This window comes from Erinaceus europaeus, chromosome 4 (assembly GCF_950295315.1).
Source record: "Erinaceus europaeus chromosome 4, mEriEur2.1, whole genome shotgun sequence".
Taxonomy (NCBI): Eukaryota; Metazoa; Chordata; class Mammalia; order Eulipotyphla; family Erinaceidae; genus Erinaceus; species Erinaceus europaeus.
Genome location: NC_080165.1, coordinates 23398338 through 23418099, shown reverse-complemented (window position 1 = coordinate 23418099; position 19762 = coordinate 23398338). Strand labels below are relative to the sequence as shown.

General features: G+C 49.9%; 1 protein-coding gene across 1 annotated transcript in view; it reads right to left on the bottom strand.

Annotated features, from left to right (window-relative positions):
* FAM83F (family with sequence similarity 83 member F) overlaps positions 1-18302 on the bottom strand; it is a 35576-nt gene extending 17274 nt beyond the window's left edge. Inside the window, exon 1 of the mRNA XM_007519292.3 lies at positions 17735-18302. Coding sequence (XP_007519354.1) covers positions 17735-18214 — 480 coding nt within the window. The 5' untranslated portion in view covers positions 18215-18302. The remainder of the gene's footprint in view (positions 1-17734) is intronic.
* Positions 18303-19762: the final 1460 nt, after the last annotated feature.

The following is a 19762-nucleotide window of genomic DNA, read 5'->3' as shown; positions in this document are numbered from 1 at the left end:
ACCTGCAGACCTGCTTTACCACTTATGAAGTGGCCCCCTGTATAGGTGGGGAGCCGGGGGCTCTAACCAGGATCCTTGCACAGGATCTTATGCTTCGTACTGTGTGCTTAACCTGGTGCACCACCGCCTGGCCCCCTGATGCCACCACTTCTGAGTTGACTTTTTCATTCAGATAAGAATATGGCAAGAGAGGGAGAGACACCACAGCACTCCTATGTGACGTAAGGTTTGAACCTGGAGTGTACACATGACAAAGTATGTACCCTACACAGTGAGCTATCGATACTTCTTGGTTTCCTGAGGGAAGGTTTTAGCATAACACCAGATGTCATTCCATCAGAACAAGATTCCTGCTGTCTTACAGGGCTCCTGATATCTTAACTCCCAAGTGCTGTTGGAAGCCAGGCTCACATATTTGTTCCTTCCAAACTCTCTACAGTGTTGAGGTCAAAGTCACTCTCAACATATCACTGGGGGGAATCACCAGACTGGCTCAGGAAGGTTTCTGGATTCACTCTTCGGGTTTGGTTTTGTAGTTGAAAATGCCCCCACCTGTGAAGCATGTGCACAGAGGACTGCCAGCTGCACGGAGAGCCCAGGGCCAGGACCCAGCTTTCTGGAGGCTGGGTCCGTGGCACCTTGGTGAGAGCCAGCCATCTGTGTCACTACCAATTAAACAGTGAAATATCTGGAGTAGGTGAAAAAAAAAAATCAATTGCTTGCTGACTCCAAATCTTGTTGTGGAGGAGAAGTGATAATTACCCTCCACTCTGGTCTCTCAGGGCACTGCTTGACATTTAGCTCCACAGTTTCGGGGGGGGGGGGCAGCTCACCACTGACTTCACTGTCTATGGCATGTGTGCATGTGATTCTCTGCACAGAACCTGACTTCAACACCCAGGGCAGATGGAAAGCCAGGTTTTAAAGGAAGCACATCTTGGGCTCAGCAACCAGGTAAGCTGATTTTTTTTCCAGGTCAGAAAATTCACCCCCTCCTCCCAGCTGGATCCCACTCCCAGAGGCTTTTCCTGCCAGTCAGCTGACGTGCAGACCCTGGAAACAGGCTGCGGTTTTGGGAAGCTGCAAAGGCACACCGGCAAAGAGGCTCTTGGGATGTTGGGCTCGCTCGCCTCTTCCTTTGATATCTTGCCTCAGTGGCTAGGCTGGGGGGCCTGGGAGTGGGGCTGGCTTAGGGAGCCTCTGCCAACCAACTTTAATTAAATTGCCAGCTTTCTGGGATTCTCACTGGAGACACCTGAGCTTCTGTCATAGCAACATGTAAAGGGCTCCACCTTTTCATGGTCTATTCCACAGCAGGTCTCCTGAGCAGGCTGGGGACTCTGCCCTGTGCTGCTCCCATGCTCCAACGCTCTGCCTGCTGCTGGGGTCACTGGCCTCTACCCGCCCCCCCCCCACCCAATCTAGTCAATCACCCAATCCAACCCACCTTCTCTGGGTCCACACTTTTCTGTCCCCACTGCACTGCCACTCTAACTCAACTTCCCCTCCCCCATCACCCTACCCCACATTTCCTCCCGGCCTTCTGGAAGGACTGTTGCAAGTTTCTTCCCTGCACATTCCCTGCCCACTAACAGTCTCCATACTGTAATAACAGGCTGATAAAACTAGTGTTTGCCAGCCCTTGAGAAAGGTCTCAACTCCTTAACTTGGCATCTGAAGGCTGTGTCTTTCCCTCTCCTGCTTCACAATAGACCGCTGCACCTCTGTATTTTGTTTTCTGGCATAATGACCCACTGTTTACCCTCACATAGGGTTTCTCCACTGAGGTGCTACTGAACTGTTCTGCTAATACAGGGTGATCATATTGGCATTGGTAAACATCTCTTTGGGCAAAATCACATTATCCATGTCCCTATCCCACAAGAGAACCAATACACATGGCCAGCAAGTTTCAAATTGTCTGGTCTCTGCACCTCCCACACTCTGTGAAGCACACAAGCATCTCTCTAGACTCAGCCAATAAGCCCCTGAACTTCTCCCCCACCCAGTAACAGTCACCATTCTCCCTGCTTCTTGCCCATGCTGTGCTTCAGGCAAAGAGCAGAGCAGAGTGCCAGAGCACTTGGCTGTCACATCTGCTGAAAGGCACTGTCCCTTCTGGGCAGTGGGCTCCTGCTGGCGGGAACCATCTGATTTCTGTCAGAATCTCCACCCTCTTCCAAGGAAACCACAAGAGCCGTTCTCTGTGTCTGTAGAATGAATCTCTAAAATGGAGGCTGTTTTGTGCCTATTGTTTTGTTATATTGTTGATTTTGTAGTTATCTCCTTTATGTCATTAATGACAAGGTGCTGGGGTACAGAGTTTGGTCTCTCTGCCTCATTCCGCAAAACCAAGATCTTAAAGGTGGAACCAAGGGGTTATTAACTAAGGGGTAAATGTTTGTGCCAAGGACACAAGGTCACATACAGAATGCACCTTTGTGCAAATTAGAAAAATGTTCTAAATGCAAGGACTGGCTTAAGGATCCTGGTTCAAGCCCCTGGCACGTCTGCAGGTGTCTATCTTTCTCTCCCTGTCTTCCCCTCCATTTCTCTCTGTCCTATCCAACAACAACGACAGCAATAACAACAACAACAATAACAACAACAATGATACACAACAAGGGCAACAAAAGGGAAAAAATAGCCTCCAGGTGCAATGGATCCAGGTGTGCCATCACCTGGCCCCTAGTCCCAGTCTTGAACTTTCCGACACCACACTGTCAGTCCCAGCTGATGTGGTTGCTGCAGGCTCTGGTTAGGTTATGTGAGTAGAGGAAAATATTAATAATTGGGGCCGGGTGGTGGCACACCTGGTTGAGCGCACATATTAATCAGTGCAAAAGGACCCAGATTTGAGCCCCTGGTCCCCACCTGCAGGGGGAAAGCTTTGCAAGTGGTGAAGCAGTGCTGCAGGTGCCCCCCCCCCATCACTCCCTTCCCTCTTTATTTATGGCTGTTTCTATCCAATAAATAAATAATTTAAAAATTTTTAAAAAGGGAAATGTGAATACTCTCTTCTGAAATAGGGTTCTGGGCACTGAGCTGGGTGTGCCTGCCTTGATGACAAAGAGACACCCCTTTTCACTCAGATCCATGGGGGGAGAAGCAAACGGTCATAGGCCATGGCTGCTGATCTAAGGGGCAAGTAGGTGCCAGGGGAGGAGTGTAGTGAGGGTTCACAGTAAGGAGTTTCCAATAGCCCTTTGTCACAGATCACCCATGTGAGCCTGGGTAGTGAGTCTTTCCACTTCCCTACCCTGCGCCACCTCTCAGGGCTGCAGGGAGGTTCAGATACAGCCATGCCTACGCAGTAGTAGGAGAAAACTGTGCAGTTACACGGGGCTGGTAAACTCACTTGTTACAGGGCCAGTGGGGCAAGTACCCCTCAGTTTAAATCTCAAGGCCCCCTGGGGTGGAGAGGGCAGCAGCTGGGCAAACTAGTTAAGCTGCTGCCTCCCAGAATGGTCAACTGCCTATAGGTCAGAGAAGTCACTGCATCTGGGAGCAGTGAGCAGTCCTTCCCTGGCCCATAGAGGGGAGCATTGCGCTCACAGCCTCCATAAAAAGGAAGTCTACACAGCACTGGCTGCCAGAGGTCAGTGTAGAAAGGAGCTGCCCTTTCTGATTCTGTAGGCAGCTGGGAGCCAGAGTGTTGGAGCCAGGATGGGGTAGCAGCTGGGGGTTCTACTGAACATGCAGATTCCAGGGCTGAGGAGGCTCAGACGGTCTGATTCAGCAGGCCCATAAAATGCTTTCCGACAACACCCTCCCTCCAGGTGATCCAAATGTAGGTGGCAGATGAGTCACACTTTGAATAACGGCTGGTGTTTGGAAGAGTGGGCATGCCATTCTTTCAAGCAGAAAGTCTTACTGGCTCACTGGTTGTGTAGTCTTGTGAATCACTTAATATAAGCCTTCATTTTGAAATGGGGGGTGTATGTGTGTGCTAACTCCTCGTGGTGCTCTGAGTTTTAAATGAGATAATGTGGTGGTCTGAGCACGGCACATCAGAGGAGAGGGTGGTGGAGAAAGATATTGTCAGAGTGGGTCATCAAACTGCTGGGAGCCACTGGGACAGACATCAAGGTGACGATGTCCTCCCTTTGCTTTGTGTCATGTTCAGCAGGCCCGGCTGGTGAGTCAATCCTTGGCAGCTCTACCCTTCCAGAAAGGCCCAGAGTGGAGCTAATTGAGGGGCAGGGCAGCTGAATTAAGGGGAAAAGTCTGCGACTATGCTGTAGCCAAGGAGTGCTGGCTGTCTCTACTTGGACACTTGGTATCTCTACCTGCATGTCCAGCAGCTGCACAGGGCATCCAGAGCCAACCTTAGCTGGTCTCTGGACATCACTGGTGCTGTGGTGCCTACTAGGGCACAGGAGGGCACAGCTCAGTGGTCTAGGTAGACTGCAGGCTTCTTTTATTCTCAAGGCTGCAACAAAGTCCACAGGAGTTGTCGCCTTTCTGTACCAGCAAGGTATGAACAACTGGATCAGAAAGTTGTCAAGAGCTTCCTTCCCATTTATGCTTCCGAAGGTAAGAGAGGAGAGAAAAGTCCAGGGGAGGAGAGTAGCCAGGCAAGGAGGCCGCTGTGAGCTGTGCCTAACCCTGCTCTCACCCCTTGTGTCCACCCTCCCCTGGACTCTAGATTCACTGCAGTAAATCTCCACTGTCCAAGTGGATATCACAGTGGGGGAAGCTGGAGTCATGCTAGTGCTGAGACCATGGCCAATCTCCTTAACCTCTGTGAACTCTATCGGTGGAAGGGGGCTGCCTCATGGTTCCTGTGAGGGTGCAAAGAAGTGCAGTGACATCTGGGTGGAACTTGGGGTGGGGTGCTTGCCCCAGGTGACTGGGCTCTGCCTTTGCCCCGACAGTGCTGGCATACAGAAGGCACTCACAGTGAGGGATGGGTTTCTAGTTTCTGCTCTCTTTGGCAGGTGGATCCTTAGCACAACCTTAGAGGGGTCATCCCCCTGTTCAGACACTGTTCCCTCACTGGTCTCAGAATCATGGAGACCCTCTGTGGGCTCCAAATGGACTCCTCCTGGGACAGTAAACTCTCATCTCTGATTACTGCCTGTTCTTCACACACATCTGGCAGGTTCCATCCCTTTTGCTTAACTCATGTGGTCACCATTCTGTCCCTTTCAAACCTTTATTTCACTCTTCCCAAGGCTGTCCCAGAATCATTCTCTGTCCCTAGTTTCAGTGTCATGCACACCTTCCCCAGGTTGCCTGTGGGGAAATGTCCCAGGTTCAGGCCGTGGAAGCATTTTCTCCAATCTCCTCACAGAGGGCGAATGACTGAGACCTGCTATTTCTCCCTGCACAGGGCCTGCCATGCAGTCAATGTTTGAAACAGAATTCCTCTGCTGTAGAGGCCACCCCCAGGTTGCCAAGGAAGCATTTGGACCAGGGCCTTGTATTACTGAGAGGCCTGAGCCAAGCCCAATGGGACCCTGTTCTCAGCTTGGGAGCCAGGCCCTCCCCACCCCTCGAACAGGGCATCTGTGCTTTGTTAGCTGAGGCTCCCCAGCTGTCTGCAGCCATGCCATATTGTTTCAGGCTCACTAATTAGACATCATTAAACACTAGGCTCCCTCAAAACACTGGCAGCCAGTGGAGCCCAATTTCACCTAGGCCGGCTGCTTCCACTCTACAGTCCCTGGGCTGCCCCTACTCGTAGGGGTCATGTCACCTCCGGAGCCTGTTCCTTGATCTGACTCTGTGAGGCCATGACTCCTGACACCCAGGCTGCAAACTGTGTTGACAAAGCGGACAATACGAGGGACCAGCCTGGCTCTCCAGAGAAAGAGAACAGAACTGTAACCACGTGAGCAAGGCCAACTAATTCAGCTGTGAAGAGCCAAGTGTGATCCGCTGGGGAGTAAGTATAGCGATTCTTTCAAGAGATCCTAGGCCAGCTTCTCCCTGCCCCACGGCGTGCTTCTGGGATGACTTCCCCTGCACTAAGTTGGTGTTAATTAGTGAAAATTATCTAATGCAAGCTCATTTTAACATTAGCTTAAAGCTAAACATAATTAGGAAGATAAATCAGCTGCTTAAAAAATTCAGTGAAGATACACAAATGATTTTTTTTTTTTAGGATCAGCTGCAGGTTTGGGTTACTGGCCTGAAGCTCTGTGGGCATTATGTGGGCAGAGCAGGGTAGGGTACATGAAGTACCTGCCCAAGGTACTTCTTGCTTGGTCCAACCAGGCCAGACAACTGGAGTTGGCGATTTGCCTGGGAGGTTCTGAGAAGCAGCAAGGATTACCTGGCGGCTGGGAGGGCTTTCTCACAGACGCAGGGGCAAGGGGCAGGGGCAGGGGGAGGGTGTGTAGGTGAGGGGAGCAAGGGGCGACCAGAACAGTGTGACTTCAAGTACCCCTCAACCTGCAGGCCTTGCACTCTTCCACCCAAACTGGTTGTGCTTCACTCGTCATGTGAGGAGGTCTCTGCCCCTCTGGAGCTCAGCGGGAATCAGACCCACTCAGTTTCCATCTAGCCCACAACTTACCAGCAGTGGGGCCCAGTCCTCTCTGAGCCTCAGATTCCTTATAAAAATTAAATACACCAGGGGGCCGGGCAGTGGGGCACCTGGTTCAGTGCACATGTTATAGTGCGCAAGGACCCAGTTGCAACCCCCTCACCCGTCCCCACCTGAAGGAGGAAAGCTTCACAAGCGGTGAAGCAGGGCTGCAGGTGTCTCTCTGCCCCTTTCTCTATCTCCCCCTTCCTCTCAATTTCTGGCCATCTCTATCCAATAAATAAAGATAATAAAAATGAAAATAAAATAAATAGTACCTTCAAAGAGGGTTGGCAAGTACATGTCTGCATTTAGGTACTCAACAAATATCTACCCATCACCTCCCCCAATGTATAGCAATTTATTTTCTTTTTATTTCTCCCATTTGACCTAAGGTTGGGATTCACATTTTATCTGTGTAATTCTGGAACCTGGCATCTAGTACTTGAGTGAATGAATTAATATGCAGAACCTCCAGGTGGTGTGGGAACCTTGGGGAGGGGGCTTAAGGATATTCAGTATTTCTCCTTGAAGACCCACTGAAAGCCCTGATCCCCACACTAATCCTGCCTGTCTGCTAACTCAGCACTAAAAAACAGAAAAAAAAGAACATTTATCACGGAGTGGGTAGTGGTGCACCCGGTAGAGTTCACATGTTGCCATGTGCAAAGACCTGGACTCAAGCAGCTGGTCCCTAATTGCAGAAGGGATGCTTCACAAGTGGTAGGGGATATTTGCAGGTGTCTCTTTTTCTCTCCCTCTTTCCCCATCTTTATTTCTAGGTTTTTGGTGTGTTTTTTTCCCAGAGCACTGCTCAGCTTTGGCTTATGGTGGTGTTTTTTTTTCTTTTTAACATTTTATTTCAATGAATGAGATACAGAGTGACCAAAGCACTGCTCAGCTCTAGTTCATGGTGGTGCTAGAAACTGAACCTGGGACCTTTGGAACCTCAGGCATCAAAGTCGTTTTGCAGAACTATGCTGTCCCCCAGTCCTCTATTGCTGTTTCCATCAGAGAGAGAGAGAGAGGAAGAGGGAGAGAGAGAGAGAGAAAGAGAGGGAGGGAGGATGGGTCACTGGGGGCTGTGGAGTCATTGTTGTGCAGATACCTAGCCCCAGTAATAACTCTGGTGCCAAAAACCAAAACAAGACATTTATCTAGAGCTTCCCACATGCCCAATCAGTGCTTCAAGGGGGCTTAGCTGAATGCTGACCACTGAACAGGCTGTGTCAGGATTTGTTTACAGGCTACTAGGCACCCAGGTGAGACGGATGAATTATTAGGAAAGCTATGGGTTCTTTTTCCAGGGCTAAGATTCTGGGATGATGAGCTAGTCCGCAGGTTCCCTGGGTTTCAGAGAAGGATAAAGTAAATGGAAGGCTACCCTTCCAGCTAAGGCTGACTGGTCTTGGCGCCTGGAGGAGGGGGAGGATAAGGGATGTCGGGAGTGACTCAACCTGGGAGTGGCGGGCTCAGGACAGAGCAGAGGCTGGTGGTCAGCCAGGATCAGCCCCAGGCTTGCTTGTCCTCTGCCCTGCTCCCTTCCCTCCAGATTGGAAGCTTGCCAAGGATCTACTTTATAGACTGGGAGAAGGAGAGAAGATCTGGCTACTAGCTAAGGTGCTGCTGTGGTGGGGGTGGTGGTGATGGAGGGGCTAGGGGCTGCTGGCTGGGGGTTCTATCAAGATATCAGCTTGTCTGATAAGTTCCAGGGGGTTAGAAAGGTGGGCATTTGAAAGACAATATGGGTCCCCACAAGTTCTGAACACCAGCTAGCTTCTCTGACACCTGCTGCAGCGCTGCCACGCGGGGGGGAGCCTGCCCCACTCAATCCAGATCAGAGCAGCAGTAAAGCTACTTACAGGTCAAGCTAGCGGTCAAAACTGCCTCCAGAACTAGTCTATGAGTGTCCCCTACCACTTACAACCAATACATTTTGATTCTGGGAGTCTCAGAAGGAAGAAGCGTCCCCAGAGGGCAATTCCCAAGGAGAACCTGCATTTGTAGCAGATCACACAAGACTTGAACTCAGACTTGGGTGGAAGCCCAGCTAGTTTCTTTTGAATCTAGGACATGGTTCTCTCCCTGAGCCTCTGGAAAACTCCCACTTTCCTTACAAGGTGCTGAGAACTGGGTTAAAGGCAGTAACATGCACAACACCTGCCTTTTCAACACAGTTAGCCCCTCTAAATAAAAATCCCCTTTATCTGCATATGACTCACCTTGTTCAAAATGCTGTCTCATAGTCTACATTAGTGTCTTAGAGCTACGCTGTCAAGTGAGGAGTATCCCCACTTTATATATACAGAGATGGAGGGCTTGTCAGAGTCAAAATATTTGCACAAGGTCACCAAGGGGAAGAAAGAGATGAGCATAGCAGAAAGGAGACCCTAAGCTCCAGGTTCTCAGCTGTGTGTATGCCTGATTCCCGACACCACTGGCCCCAGACCTGCCACTGCAAACCTACCGAAACAAGGGCGGCCACCTTCTGTTTCTCAACTCCCTGAGAAATACCCATCCACAGAGTTTAGGGACGCACAATCACTAGATTTCTCAGGAAGGATGCCTGGTCCGCCCCCACCCCCAAAGAAACACAGCCTGTCTCCCTCTAGCTGTTAATGAGACAAAGCAAGCACTAGGTGTGGGGAACTGCATACATTCACAGGAGAAACATGCGGATTGGCACACACCTGTAGCTAGAGACCACTTGCCCGCCTTCCCTTCCCAAGCGAGGCAATTATGACAGGTGGCTCACCTAGTAGAATGCACGCATTATCATGTAGGACCGACGTTTGAGGCCTGGGCCACCAGATAGGAAATCCTGCAGGGGGAAGCTTTAAGAACCACAAAACACTGTTGTAGTGTCTCCCCTCTCTCCCACCCACTATCTAAAAAATAAAGTGTCCAGTCATTGGGAGCAGTGGAGCAGTGCAGGCACTGAGCTCCAGTAATGGCCTTGAAAGAAAAAAAAAAAAGACATGGTCATATACAGTGAGGGGGTGGGATAAAAGGACAAAAAAACCCCAAAAAACGTGTATTTTCACGTCTCCCTATAGTTTCCTCCTAAAAGAAATACCTGCTCCACGTGACTGGATTTCCTATTTCCCTGCTCCCTCTTTTCTCTGCAGCTTCCACTCACTGTTCTATTAAGGAAGCTTTTTCACCAAACATGCTGGAGTCTGTGTGCAAAATATCTGTTCTGCGACCCCAAACAAGAGCCTGCTTCCTAGGAGACTAGATGACAGCTTTTTTGGGTTACCTTTAAACCAGTAATACACCTACCATCCACCTCCCACCTTTTAGTTCTTGAGGAGACTTCCCAGACTGCCTTAGGCTCTTTGGGTTGGGCCTGTGCAGCCAGTCAGTTCCCTTACTGATGACTGTGAGGGGATCCCAGTTTAGGAACTGGGGAAACCAATGCAGCCTGGCACTGGCAGATCCCCCCAAAAGGATCATTTGCTGAGGATTCAGATGTAGATTGAAGACTGGAAGGGAGGAAAACAAAAGCAGCCCTGGCAAACACCAAATCAAGGCCGACTGATAAATGGGGGGAGGGGCAGTGGGCTACCACTCCCCCCACCTCCTCTCTCTGAGGAAACAGGAAACACAACCTCACGGGGCCTCCAACCTTGACGCCTCCTAAATTAATCTCTTGGCTCCAGCACCATCCCCCACTCTTCCCTCTTCCTGGGAGGAAATCTGGACGTGCTTCCCTTCCCTGCTCTGAGAGCAGGCAGAAGAAGCAAACATTACTTCCTGGACAACACTTTCACAATATTCTTAGCATTCAAACACAGTTTTTCCATGTTTTCTTCTTCTCCTTCTCCTCTTTCTTCTTCTTCTCCTTCCCCTTCTCCTTCCTCTTCTTCTCCTCATAATTCAGAAATCTAGGTATTATCCTCCCATTTTGCAGGTTAGAAGCCTCAGAATTAGAAGCGATTTACCCAAAAGAGCACTGTAGGTGGTGAGGTCAGAAAGAAAACTAAGACTTTTCAAGTTCAGAGTCTGTCCTCTGTCCCTGATGGGAAGGTGGGTCTCCATTGCTCAGAATGTCTGGCTCCTGAGATTAGTTTAGTGGTTGAGCTTGAAAGAGGCTCAGAATCCAATAGCCAAAGGACTCAGGGCTTGACTGGGACATAGGGCAGGCTGGGGCAAAGTCCTGACTGGCAGTGAAGTGCTCAGCCCTGGAGCTGCGGCTGCGCAGCCTCTGGAAGCATCCAGAGCCTCTGACACAAAGTCCAGGTGGAACAGTCAATTGTGGAGGAGGGACACTGTCCCCCTCAAGGCAGAGGGAACAGTGTGCCAGATCTGCAGGTCATGGGCTGCCTGAGGAGAAGCTTCCTCTCCTGTGCATTGAGACCAGCCTTTAAATGGCAACTTGCAAGTTTTAGGTAAAGTCAACTGCCCTTCTGAGATGGAAGGAAGGAAGGAAGGAGTAAGGAGCAAGGCAAGAATTGGACCAGTCCTCAAACAAGGTGGTGAGAGGCCCAATCACAACTGGACTCTGATATGACATTTAAAAATGTATACATTTAGGGGTCAGGCGGTAGTGCAGCGGTTAAGTGCAGGTGGTGCAAAGTGCAAGGACCAGCTCAAGGATCACAGTTCGAGCCCCCGGCTCCCCACCTATAGGGGGTCGCTTCACAAGTGGTGAAGCAGGTCTGCAAGTGACTTTGTCGCCCCCTCTGTCTTCCCCTCCTCTCTCCATTTCTCTCTGTCCTATCCAACAATGACATCAATAACAACAGCAATAACTACAACAACAATAAAACAACAAGGGCAACAAAAGGAAAAAAAAAAGCCTCCAGGAGCAGTGGATTTGTGGTGCTGGCACCGAGCCCCAGCAATAACCCTGGAAGCAAAAAAAAAAAAGTATACATTTAAACTGTTTTGTTTCTGCCTCTCCTTTCCCCCCATCTGCTTCATACCTCGATTCCCATGTTGAGAGGGCGCAGTTGGCTTGGGGTATGGCTGGATGAAGCAAGCAAGCACTGACTGAGGCTAGTAGGGGGTGTGGGGTTAGTGAGGCAGATTGAGTGACAAAAGGATACCCAGACTTTGCCATGCTCTCGGGCATGTGTACCCAGCTGTTTACCCCAACTGCCCAGGTCTCTAACCAAGGCTACTAACCTAGCTGTGCCACCTGCCTGGAGTCTTTCCCCAAACCCCCTGCCTCTCCCACCCCTACTGCCATTGGAGCATTCTCTCTGCTCACAGACAGCTTGTTACAACCCAGAGTACAGGAGTCCCTGGGGTGATGTGTAATTCACCCAGGGGACTTCTCCAGACATTTGATTCTCTAGTGGGGTGGAGAGGGATGGGTAGCCAAGAAGAGGCAGTTTCCAAGCATTTAAACAAATCATTGACCACCTGTGACCACTGGGACCCTGCAAAGGAGCTGGTGAGGAGTAAGATGGAACCCCTAGCTCCTAGTCCCCGAGGACAAGACAGATTCTCCCAAAGTGGGATGGGTACCATGTATGCAGGTGGCACAAACAGGGAACTGTCTGAGAACAAAGAGACACTTTTAGATTGAAAAGTTGATCAAGTACCAGGGAGGAGGTGGCATGAAGGGAAGGGGACACACCCATTAAAGATGGGACAAGGCCTTGGTCCTGCATCAACCAGGCAGGCCTGATCCTTATAAGGGGCTGGAATAAAGAAAGCAGCTCCAGGTTAAATTGTCTGGGTTATTGCAAATAAAGACAACAATGAGATACCACTTCACTCCTGTAAGAATGGCATACATCAGAAAATGCTTGAGAGGTTGTGGGGAAAAAGGAACACTCTTACACTGCTGGTGGGAATGTCAACTGTTCCAACCCATGTGGAGAGCAGTCTGGAGAACTCTCAGAAGACTAGAAGTAGACCTACCCTATGATCCTACAATTCCTCTTCTGGGGATATATCCTAAGGAACCAAACACATCCATTCAAAAAGATCTGTGTGTACCTATGCTCATAGCAGCACAATTTGTAATAGCCAAAACCTGGAAGCAACCCCAGTGTCGATGAGTGGCTGAGAAAGTTGTGGCTTATATACACAGTAGAATACTACTCAGCTATTAAAAATGGTGAATTTACCTTCTTTACTCCATCTTGAATGGAGCTTGAAGGAATCATGTTTAGTGAGATAAGTCAGAAACAGAAGGATGAATATGAAATGATCTCACTCTCAGGCAGAAGTTGAAAAACAAGATCAGAAGGGCAAACACTAAGCAGAACTTGGACTGGAGTTGGTGTATTGCACCAAAGTAGAAGACTCTGGGGAGGGAGGGGGTTTCAGGTCCTAGAACATGATGGCAGAGAAGGATCTAGTGGGGGTTGTATTGTTTTTTTTTTTAATTTTAAAAAAATATTTATTTATTCCTTTTTGTTGCCCTTGTTTTATTGTTGTAGTTATTACTGATGTCATTATTGTTGGATAGGACAGAGAGGAATGGAAAGAGTTGGGGAAGATAGAGAGGGGGAGAGAAAGATAGACACCTGCAGACCTGCTTCACCGCTTGTGAAGTGGCTCCCCTGCAGGTGGGGAGCCAGGGCTCGAACCGGGATCCTTACACCGGTCCTTGTGCTTTGTGCCACGTGCGCTTAACCTGCTGCACTACCGCCTGACTCCCTATTTTTTCAGTTTTTATTTATTGGATAAGGACAGCCAGAAATCAAGAGGGAAGGGGGTGATAGAGAGGGAGAGAGACAGAGAGACACCTGCAGCACTGCTTCAACACTCAACAAAGCTTTCCCCCTGCAGGTGGGAACTGGGGGCTTGAACTGCGTCCTTGTGCACTTTAATACATGCGCTCAACCAGGTGTGCCACCACCCAGCCCCTGGGGGTTGTATTGTTATGTGGGAATGTTATGAATGTATAAACTATTGCATTTTACTGTCAACTATAAACCATTAATCCCCCAATAAAGAAATTAAAAAAAAAGTGTCTGGGTTAAGTTTGTAGTTTTCTGGGGTCAATAGGAATTCTGACCAGGGACCTGGTGAAGCTGTATGTTTGTCCTTGGTCTGAAGATTGGTTGTTTCACTTTTTTTTTTAACCATAGCTACCCACCTGGCACTGTGGTATGAAGCCAATGCCCTGCCTTATATGGCTGCTAGGGCTCAAAGGAAATAGGGGCAATTTATGGTAAACAATGAAGAGCTGGGTAGCTGGCGTGCGTGGGTGTAGGGCTCAGGAACACAGGGGTCAAAGGTTAATCTTTGAGGTTGGTGGTGGCAGGGCAGGTGGAGGCAGTAACTTTTCCCCTATTACTGAAGCACAGGTAATATGTTTTCTCTAAACTCACCCAGAAACCTCAACCATGTATGTTGCCAGCCACAAGGACAGGTGGGTGGGCACAAGGACAGGTGGGTAGATCAATGGTGCAATCTCATCCTTTCTGACTCTCTTGCAGACGGGGCCTTAGCACCAGAGGTCCCTCCCTAGGCCAGTTCAGGAGCTAGATTAAAGGCCCCCCACCACACCCTCTGTCAAGCACCCATACTGTACTATAAAGATGGCTTACGAGACTGCCGGGCTTTGAAAGAGCAAAGGTATTTTATATGTCTGTTTTCAGCTCAAGTGCTTAACACACAGTAAATGCCAAAGTACTTCCAATGACCAAATGGACACACTATCCTTTTAAATTACTAAGGCATACAAATCACAATGCTTGGTGCTACCTCCTCTCATTCTGTCCTTATAAATAAAAATAAGAGCCTTCCATTCTTTACATGGTCTGGCTTTGAGTCTACTTCTGGCGGTTACAATGAGCTTAGCAGCCCAAGACCCTAATTGGTACAGGCGTCAGCATGGTACAGGCCAGGGGATTATTTCTGGGTCCCTACAGGCATCTTTTCTGCCTGTAGCTTAAGCAGACAAAGTACAACCTTCACTGGCACTAAGACAAGCAGATCATTCAAAAGGAAAACAAACAGCAGGGAAAAAAACAAACCCACCCCAAAAGTAAACACTGCTTAATGTCTGAATGCCAGCTAGCCAGAGCAGCTGGAGGGCTAGGGCTGTCTGGTCTTATAGGTAATTTCATACTGAAGGTCTCAGAGAACTTCCTCCCATTCCCAGGGTTTCCACCTCCACACCTGTTGGGCTGCTTCCTCACTGGTCCCCTCTCTGCACCCCTTCATATTTTCAATAGCCATTAGTTAGGTTCCTGGTTCAAACCCTCATTGGTCTGAGGCTGTGGGTTAAAGTCACAGCCACTTCCTCTGAGCCTTAGTTTCCTGTTTGTCAGGAAAAAATGGCAATAGTTCACAAGATTATTCTGAGGATTAAATAAGTCACGAAACTCTTCAACACACATTTGTATGGGTGTGTGTATTTCCTTCTGTTCCCTCTACTTCCCCAACCCCCATGACCCTCTACACATAAACTACCTTAGTCAGCTCTGAGTGCCTTCATAGCAGCCAGAATGTCCCTGGGAGACAAGGGAAGTCCCTCCTGTGGATAAAAAGTAAGGGGGGGGGGGGAGGATCTAGAGTACTGAGGGCTTTTGCCAGTTGGACAAACTGATGTGGGAGTGGGGAGGGGCAGTGGTCAGAGACTAGGAATCTGGGTTATTCTATAATCATGTGACCTTTGGACAATTCTCTGTGCCTCAGTTTCCACATTTGTCAAATACGTTCAGTTTTTCTAGTCTACCTACTTCATGAGGTCTTTGGTAATGAAGGTGTGAGGGACAGTGTTTAAGGATGGGGGCAACCAGAGGGCCAGGGACTTGAGGACACAAGATTAGAAGCTACTCCTTCTGGAGGACTGGGTGGTTGTTACCTTGGGCCCAGTTTAGAAGTCACCTGTATCCTCCCCCTACCCTCCATCAGTACTCAGCTCTCACCAGCACAAGTTTGTCCTATCACATGATGCTGTTTGCCATTCTGAAGCAAAAATATCTTGCTCCTGCTCCTGAGTCTCTTTTGAGAGACTGACTTTTCAGTTTCTTTCTTTTCCCCTTTATCGCTTCAGTTCCTCTCCCCTGGGGAGCCCTCCAAGATTAGATACATCCCATTTCAAAAACTCTTTTTCTCCAGCACAACCCCTGGCATTTGAGTTAAAATTTGAAAGGCATGGGGGGCCAGGTGGTGGCGCACCTGGTTGAATGCATGTATTACAATGTGCAAGGACCTGGGTTCGAGCTCTGGGTCCCCACCTGCAGGAGGAAAGCTTTACGAGTGGTGAAGCAGGGCTGCGGGTGTCTCTCTTCCTCTCTATCACCCACTCCTGCTTGATTTCTGGCTATCTCTATCCAATTAATAAAGATAATAAAAAATTTAAAAAATTTTGAAAAGCAAAATTCATAACTTAAATCCTTCCTGTGACTAGACACTGGCACACAGTAGGCACTTAGGGAATAACTACTGGTTAAATATATACATAACTGCTAACATTTCTGTTGTTAAATCTTTAAAGAGTTAAGAAAGTTCTACTAGGCAGGAGACTTGGTGTCCCACATGGGACGAGAGTACCCAGGGGTCTCGACTTTCCCTGCACAACCTGTGCCCCAGGCGGTGATGAGGACTGCTCCCTTCCAGCTTCTTGGTTTAATACTGATGAACAGGGCAGGGTAGCAAAATGGTAAAGAACAAGGACTTTGACATTTAAATCCTGGCTCAGCCAATTACTAGCTATGTGAACTCTGACCAGTAATTTAATTGCTCTGAATCCAAAGGAAAGGAGAACATTCATTTTACCTACTTGTTGTGAAAGAAAGTGGGGGGAAAAACACCAGAGAAAATTAAGGTAAGTGATTAGCCATTGGTTGGCACATTAACGTTAAATGTTAATAAACAGAGGCTTGTTGGTGTTACATTATGGGATCTCAACCCCGATCCCAACTGTTGTTTGCTGCACACCACTGTCATCCATGTCCTTTCTCTGCCTCTGTCCAAACTTGCCTTTCTCGTTTGCAAAATGCAATATACAAAGCTTAGACAGTCAAGAAGGAAGTACTAAGAAATGAAGGGTAAAAATATAAAGTGCAGGAAATGTGGACAATGGAAAAAAAGACTGTTTCCTCTTGGCAGTCAACCTAGTCAACTAGTTGCATCACACTTCTAGGAAGAGGAGAGTCTATTCCTCCACCCCTCACCACAACCCTCATCACTAATCTTTGTAGATTAATCTCCCAAAGAGATAGGACTCTAACTACTTTCACTGAATTGAGCTAGAACAGTGAACTTAACGGCATTCTTTTATTGCATATCCTGAACACCTACCAAAGAAAATGAAATATATATATATATATATGTATATGCAAATCCTAGAGTTGGGGAGCCATATTTATCAAACATGCATTTCAGATAACAGTGGCTGCTTTTAGAATCAGTATATCCCATGCAATATGTGGGGTGCACTAACAGTAAACAATTTCTTTGTTTATCTGAAATCCAAATATAATGGGCTGTCTTATATTTTACCAAGAAACCATACTCAGCTACCCAAGGGCGCAGAGTTCAAAGAATTAAATCTTCCCCTGACCCACAACCTGTCCCAGTATTCTGAGCAGGCACCTCAGAAACACTCCATCCTTCTAACCCCCAAGCAGAGGTAACAAGAAGGAAGTCTGCCCTGAGCTATTGAGTCCTGCCACCTGTCCTGTCATAGCGCCCAGCGCAAAGTCAGACAGCTAGTAGGTGCTGAAAAGACATTCCTTCATTCCTGCCCAGGAGGGGGTGGATGTGACTGTGCAAGGCCAGGTCAGCCTGGACTCTGGGGGGCCACTTGGCTGGGTGGGGATGGAGAGGCCGCAGCCTGGCAGCAGCACCCACTTCCTGGGGGTTGACTGGAGATCAGAAGAGTAAATGGCCAGGGTGTGTTTTGTAAGGCCGGGGGCTGCACGTAGGTGATTATCAAGTCGTCTGAGTAGTCTGGTTCAGCACTGGGCCTCATGCTCCCTGCTCTTCTCTGGAAGAGGCATTTCCCGGGGAAGGGGGAAGGAAGCTTTAGTGGAGAAAAGCCAGCGCCTTTGGACACTGTAAGAAACAAACAAACAAAAGCAAAACGATGGCATGCAACTGTCCAGCGCCTTGTGATCTGCCAACGCTCTCCGTCCATCCTTTCCGGCGGCCGCCTGACCCGAGGGCGGCTTTCCCATTCACTCTCTGCTGGTGGTCAGGGCAGCCTGCCTGGAAGCGGGATGCGGTCCAGGAGGGCAGGGGAGGGTTCCCTCCATGTGGGAGCAGGGCGGGGGCGAGGCCTACCTTCTGGGCCTGTTGGATCATCTGCCTGACCACCTGCTTGAGGTGGGGCGCCCTCTCCTCCTTGGGCGGGTGGGTTAGGAGGGTGACCCGGCTCACGCCGCGGTAGTAGCCGGTGTCCGTCCAGCCCAGGTCGAGCGGGGGCACCTCGGTGTCGGAGCGGTCGGGCCAGTAGGCCAGGGACTCGCCGGGCTCGGCGGCCGCCGGGGCCTTGGCCTTGGCCTTGCTCTTGCCGCGGGCGGCGGCGGGCGCGGCGTCCTCGTAGGGGATCCAGGCGGCACGGAGGGCCTGGCGCTCGGGGCCGGGGAGGAAGTCCCGCAGCCGCTCCTGCTTGACCCGCTCGCGGTAGGCCTGCTCGCCGCCGCCCAGCAGCGCCTCCAGCGCGGCCCGCCGCCGCTCGCAGTAGTAGAAGGCGGCCTGCGCCTCGGTCACCCTCTCGTTCACGTGCGCCTCGTCCAGGCAGCTCAGCTGGGACTCCGCCATGGCGCCCCGCCGCCCGGCCGACCCCGTCCCGCTCCCCCGCCCGGCTCCCACAGCCGCACCTGGAGCCGCCGAGGGGCGGGGCGCCTCACCTGGCCGCGGGGTCGGCCAATCCGCGCGGGCCGGGGCGCGGGCGCGGCCGTCGGGCGGGGAGGGGCGGCAGCGCCGGCAGCCTGGGCCGCCCCGCAAGCGCCTTGGAGGGGCGCCGGGGGACTCGTGGGGCAGGGGCTGCGGAGCCGGGTCTCGCTAGACCCACGTGCGCCCCCTGGCCCGTTCCCACCTCCCCTCCGGGACACTTCCGGGGAGAGAGCTGGGGGTTCACCCTTCCAGAGGGGTGGCAGGGAGGCCTCCAGCGAGAGTTCAGGCCTGGGTGCCTCTGAGCACTCCAGCTTGGGGGGCGGGGGCGGGAGCCTGGCGGCTAGAGGGTTTGGGGGTTGCTGCAGGATCCAACTCTTGCTGTTGGTGTGCTAAAGCAAAATACTGTCCCCTCCTTCACCCACCCCCCAGGAGTCCCAGTCCTAAGAACGGAGGCCTCCAGGAGCTGTCAATGCAACACCACCTTGATAACAATCCCTAAAGACAACAACAAAACAAAACACTAAACTAAAAGCCACACATAACAGCAAGGTTGTAAACAACAATGTCTGAATTTTCCTCCATTTCAATTTCAAGAGGGGTGTGTGTGTGTGTGTGTGTGTGTGTGTGTGTGTGTGGTGTAGGGAAGATAGGCTGCCAAAGGCCTCATTACTGGATTAGTCGTTCAGAATACATGTTTGAGCTCCAGGAAGGAAGAGACACATGCTCCGGCAGCAGTATTAGCAACTTTGCTGTTTCCCATCGGATTGAGCACAGCCTTCTTAGTCATTAACATTATTTTGTTCATGTTCTGCTGTACAATTTGATTCTCCACATTCACAATATTTTCACATCATAGCAACCAGGCTCACGTTTTCTCTCATTTTACAGCATAGCGTTTTAGAGCTGGAAGGAGTTTTAGAAATGAGCCCAGCTCCGTCATTTTACAGATGAGGAAATTGAGACCTAGAAACATATGGTTTGGCCCAGGTTTCACTGTAAAAAGAGAGGTAGTGTCTGGAGACTATTAGGCTCTTTATGTCTTGGAGATATTTGCTCTACATTGAGGCCACCTTTGGCCTTTCTACTCTTCTTATGAAATAATTGAAGGTTATTGGAATGCTTGTGTTAGCCTCCAGGGAATTTGAAGAGGCCATCAAATTATTTCTGGACCTTTCCTGGATGGTCTGCACCTGATAGCTGTCTGTTCAGGCATCCTTTGATTGGGTTCTCACCATCTCACCTGTGCCTTCTGCTGCCCTCGGTATTGAAAGGCCTCCCCTAAGGAGCACTCCAACCTAAGCCCATATTTCATCTTTAAGTGGGAGAGTATTTAGTTTGCCTCCCTAATGACCGAAGGCCCCTCACCATGCCAGACTCTGGGGACACAGAAGTGCTCAGGGCATTGGGAGAAACAGATAAATATACAGGAAGGTATCACAAGTGTGATGAGTGAACTGTAATAAATGCAATAAG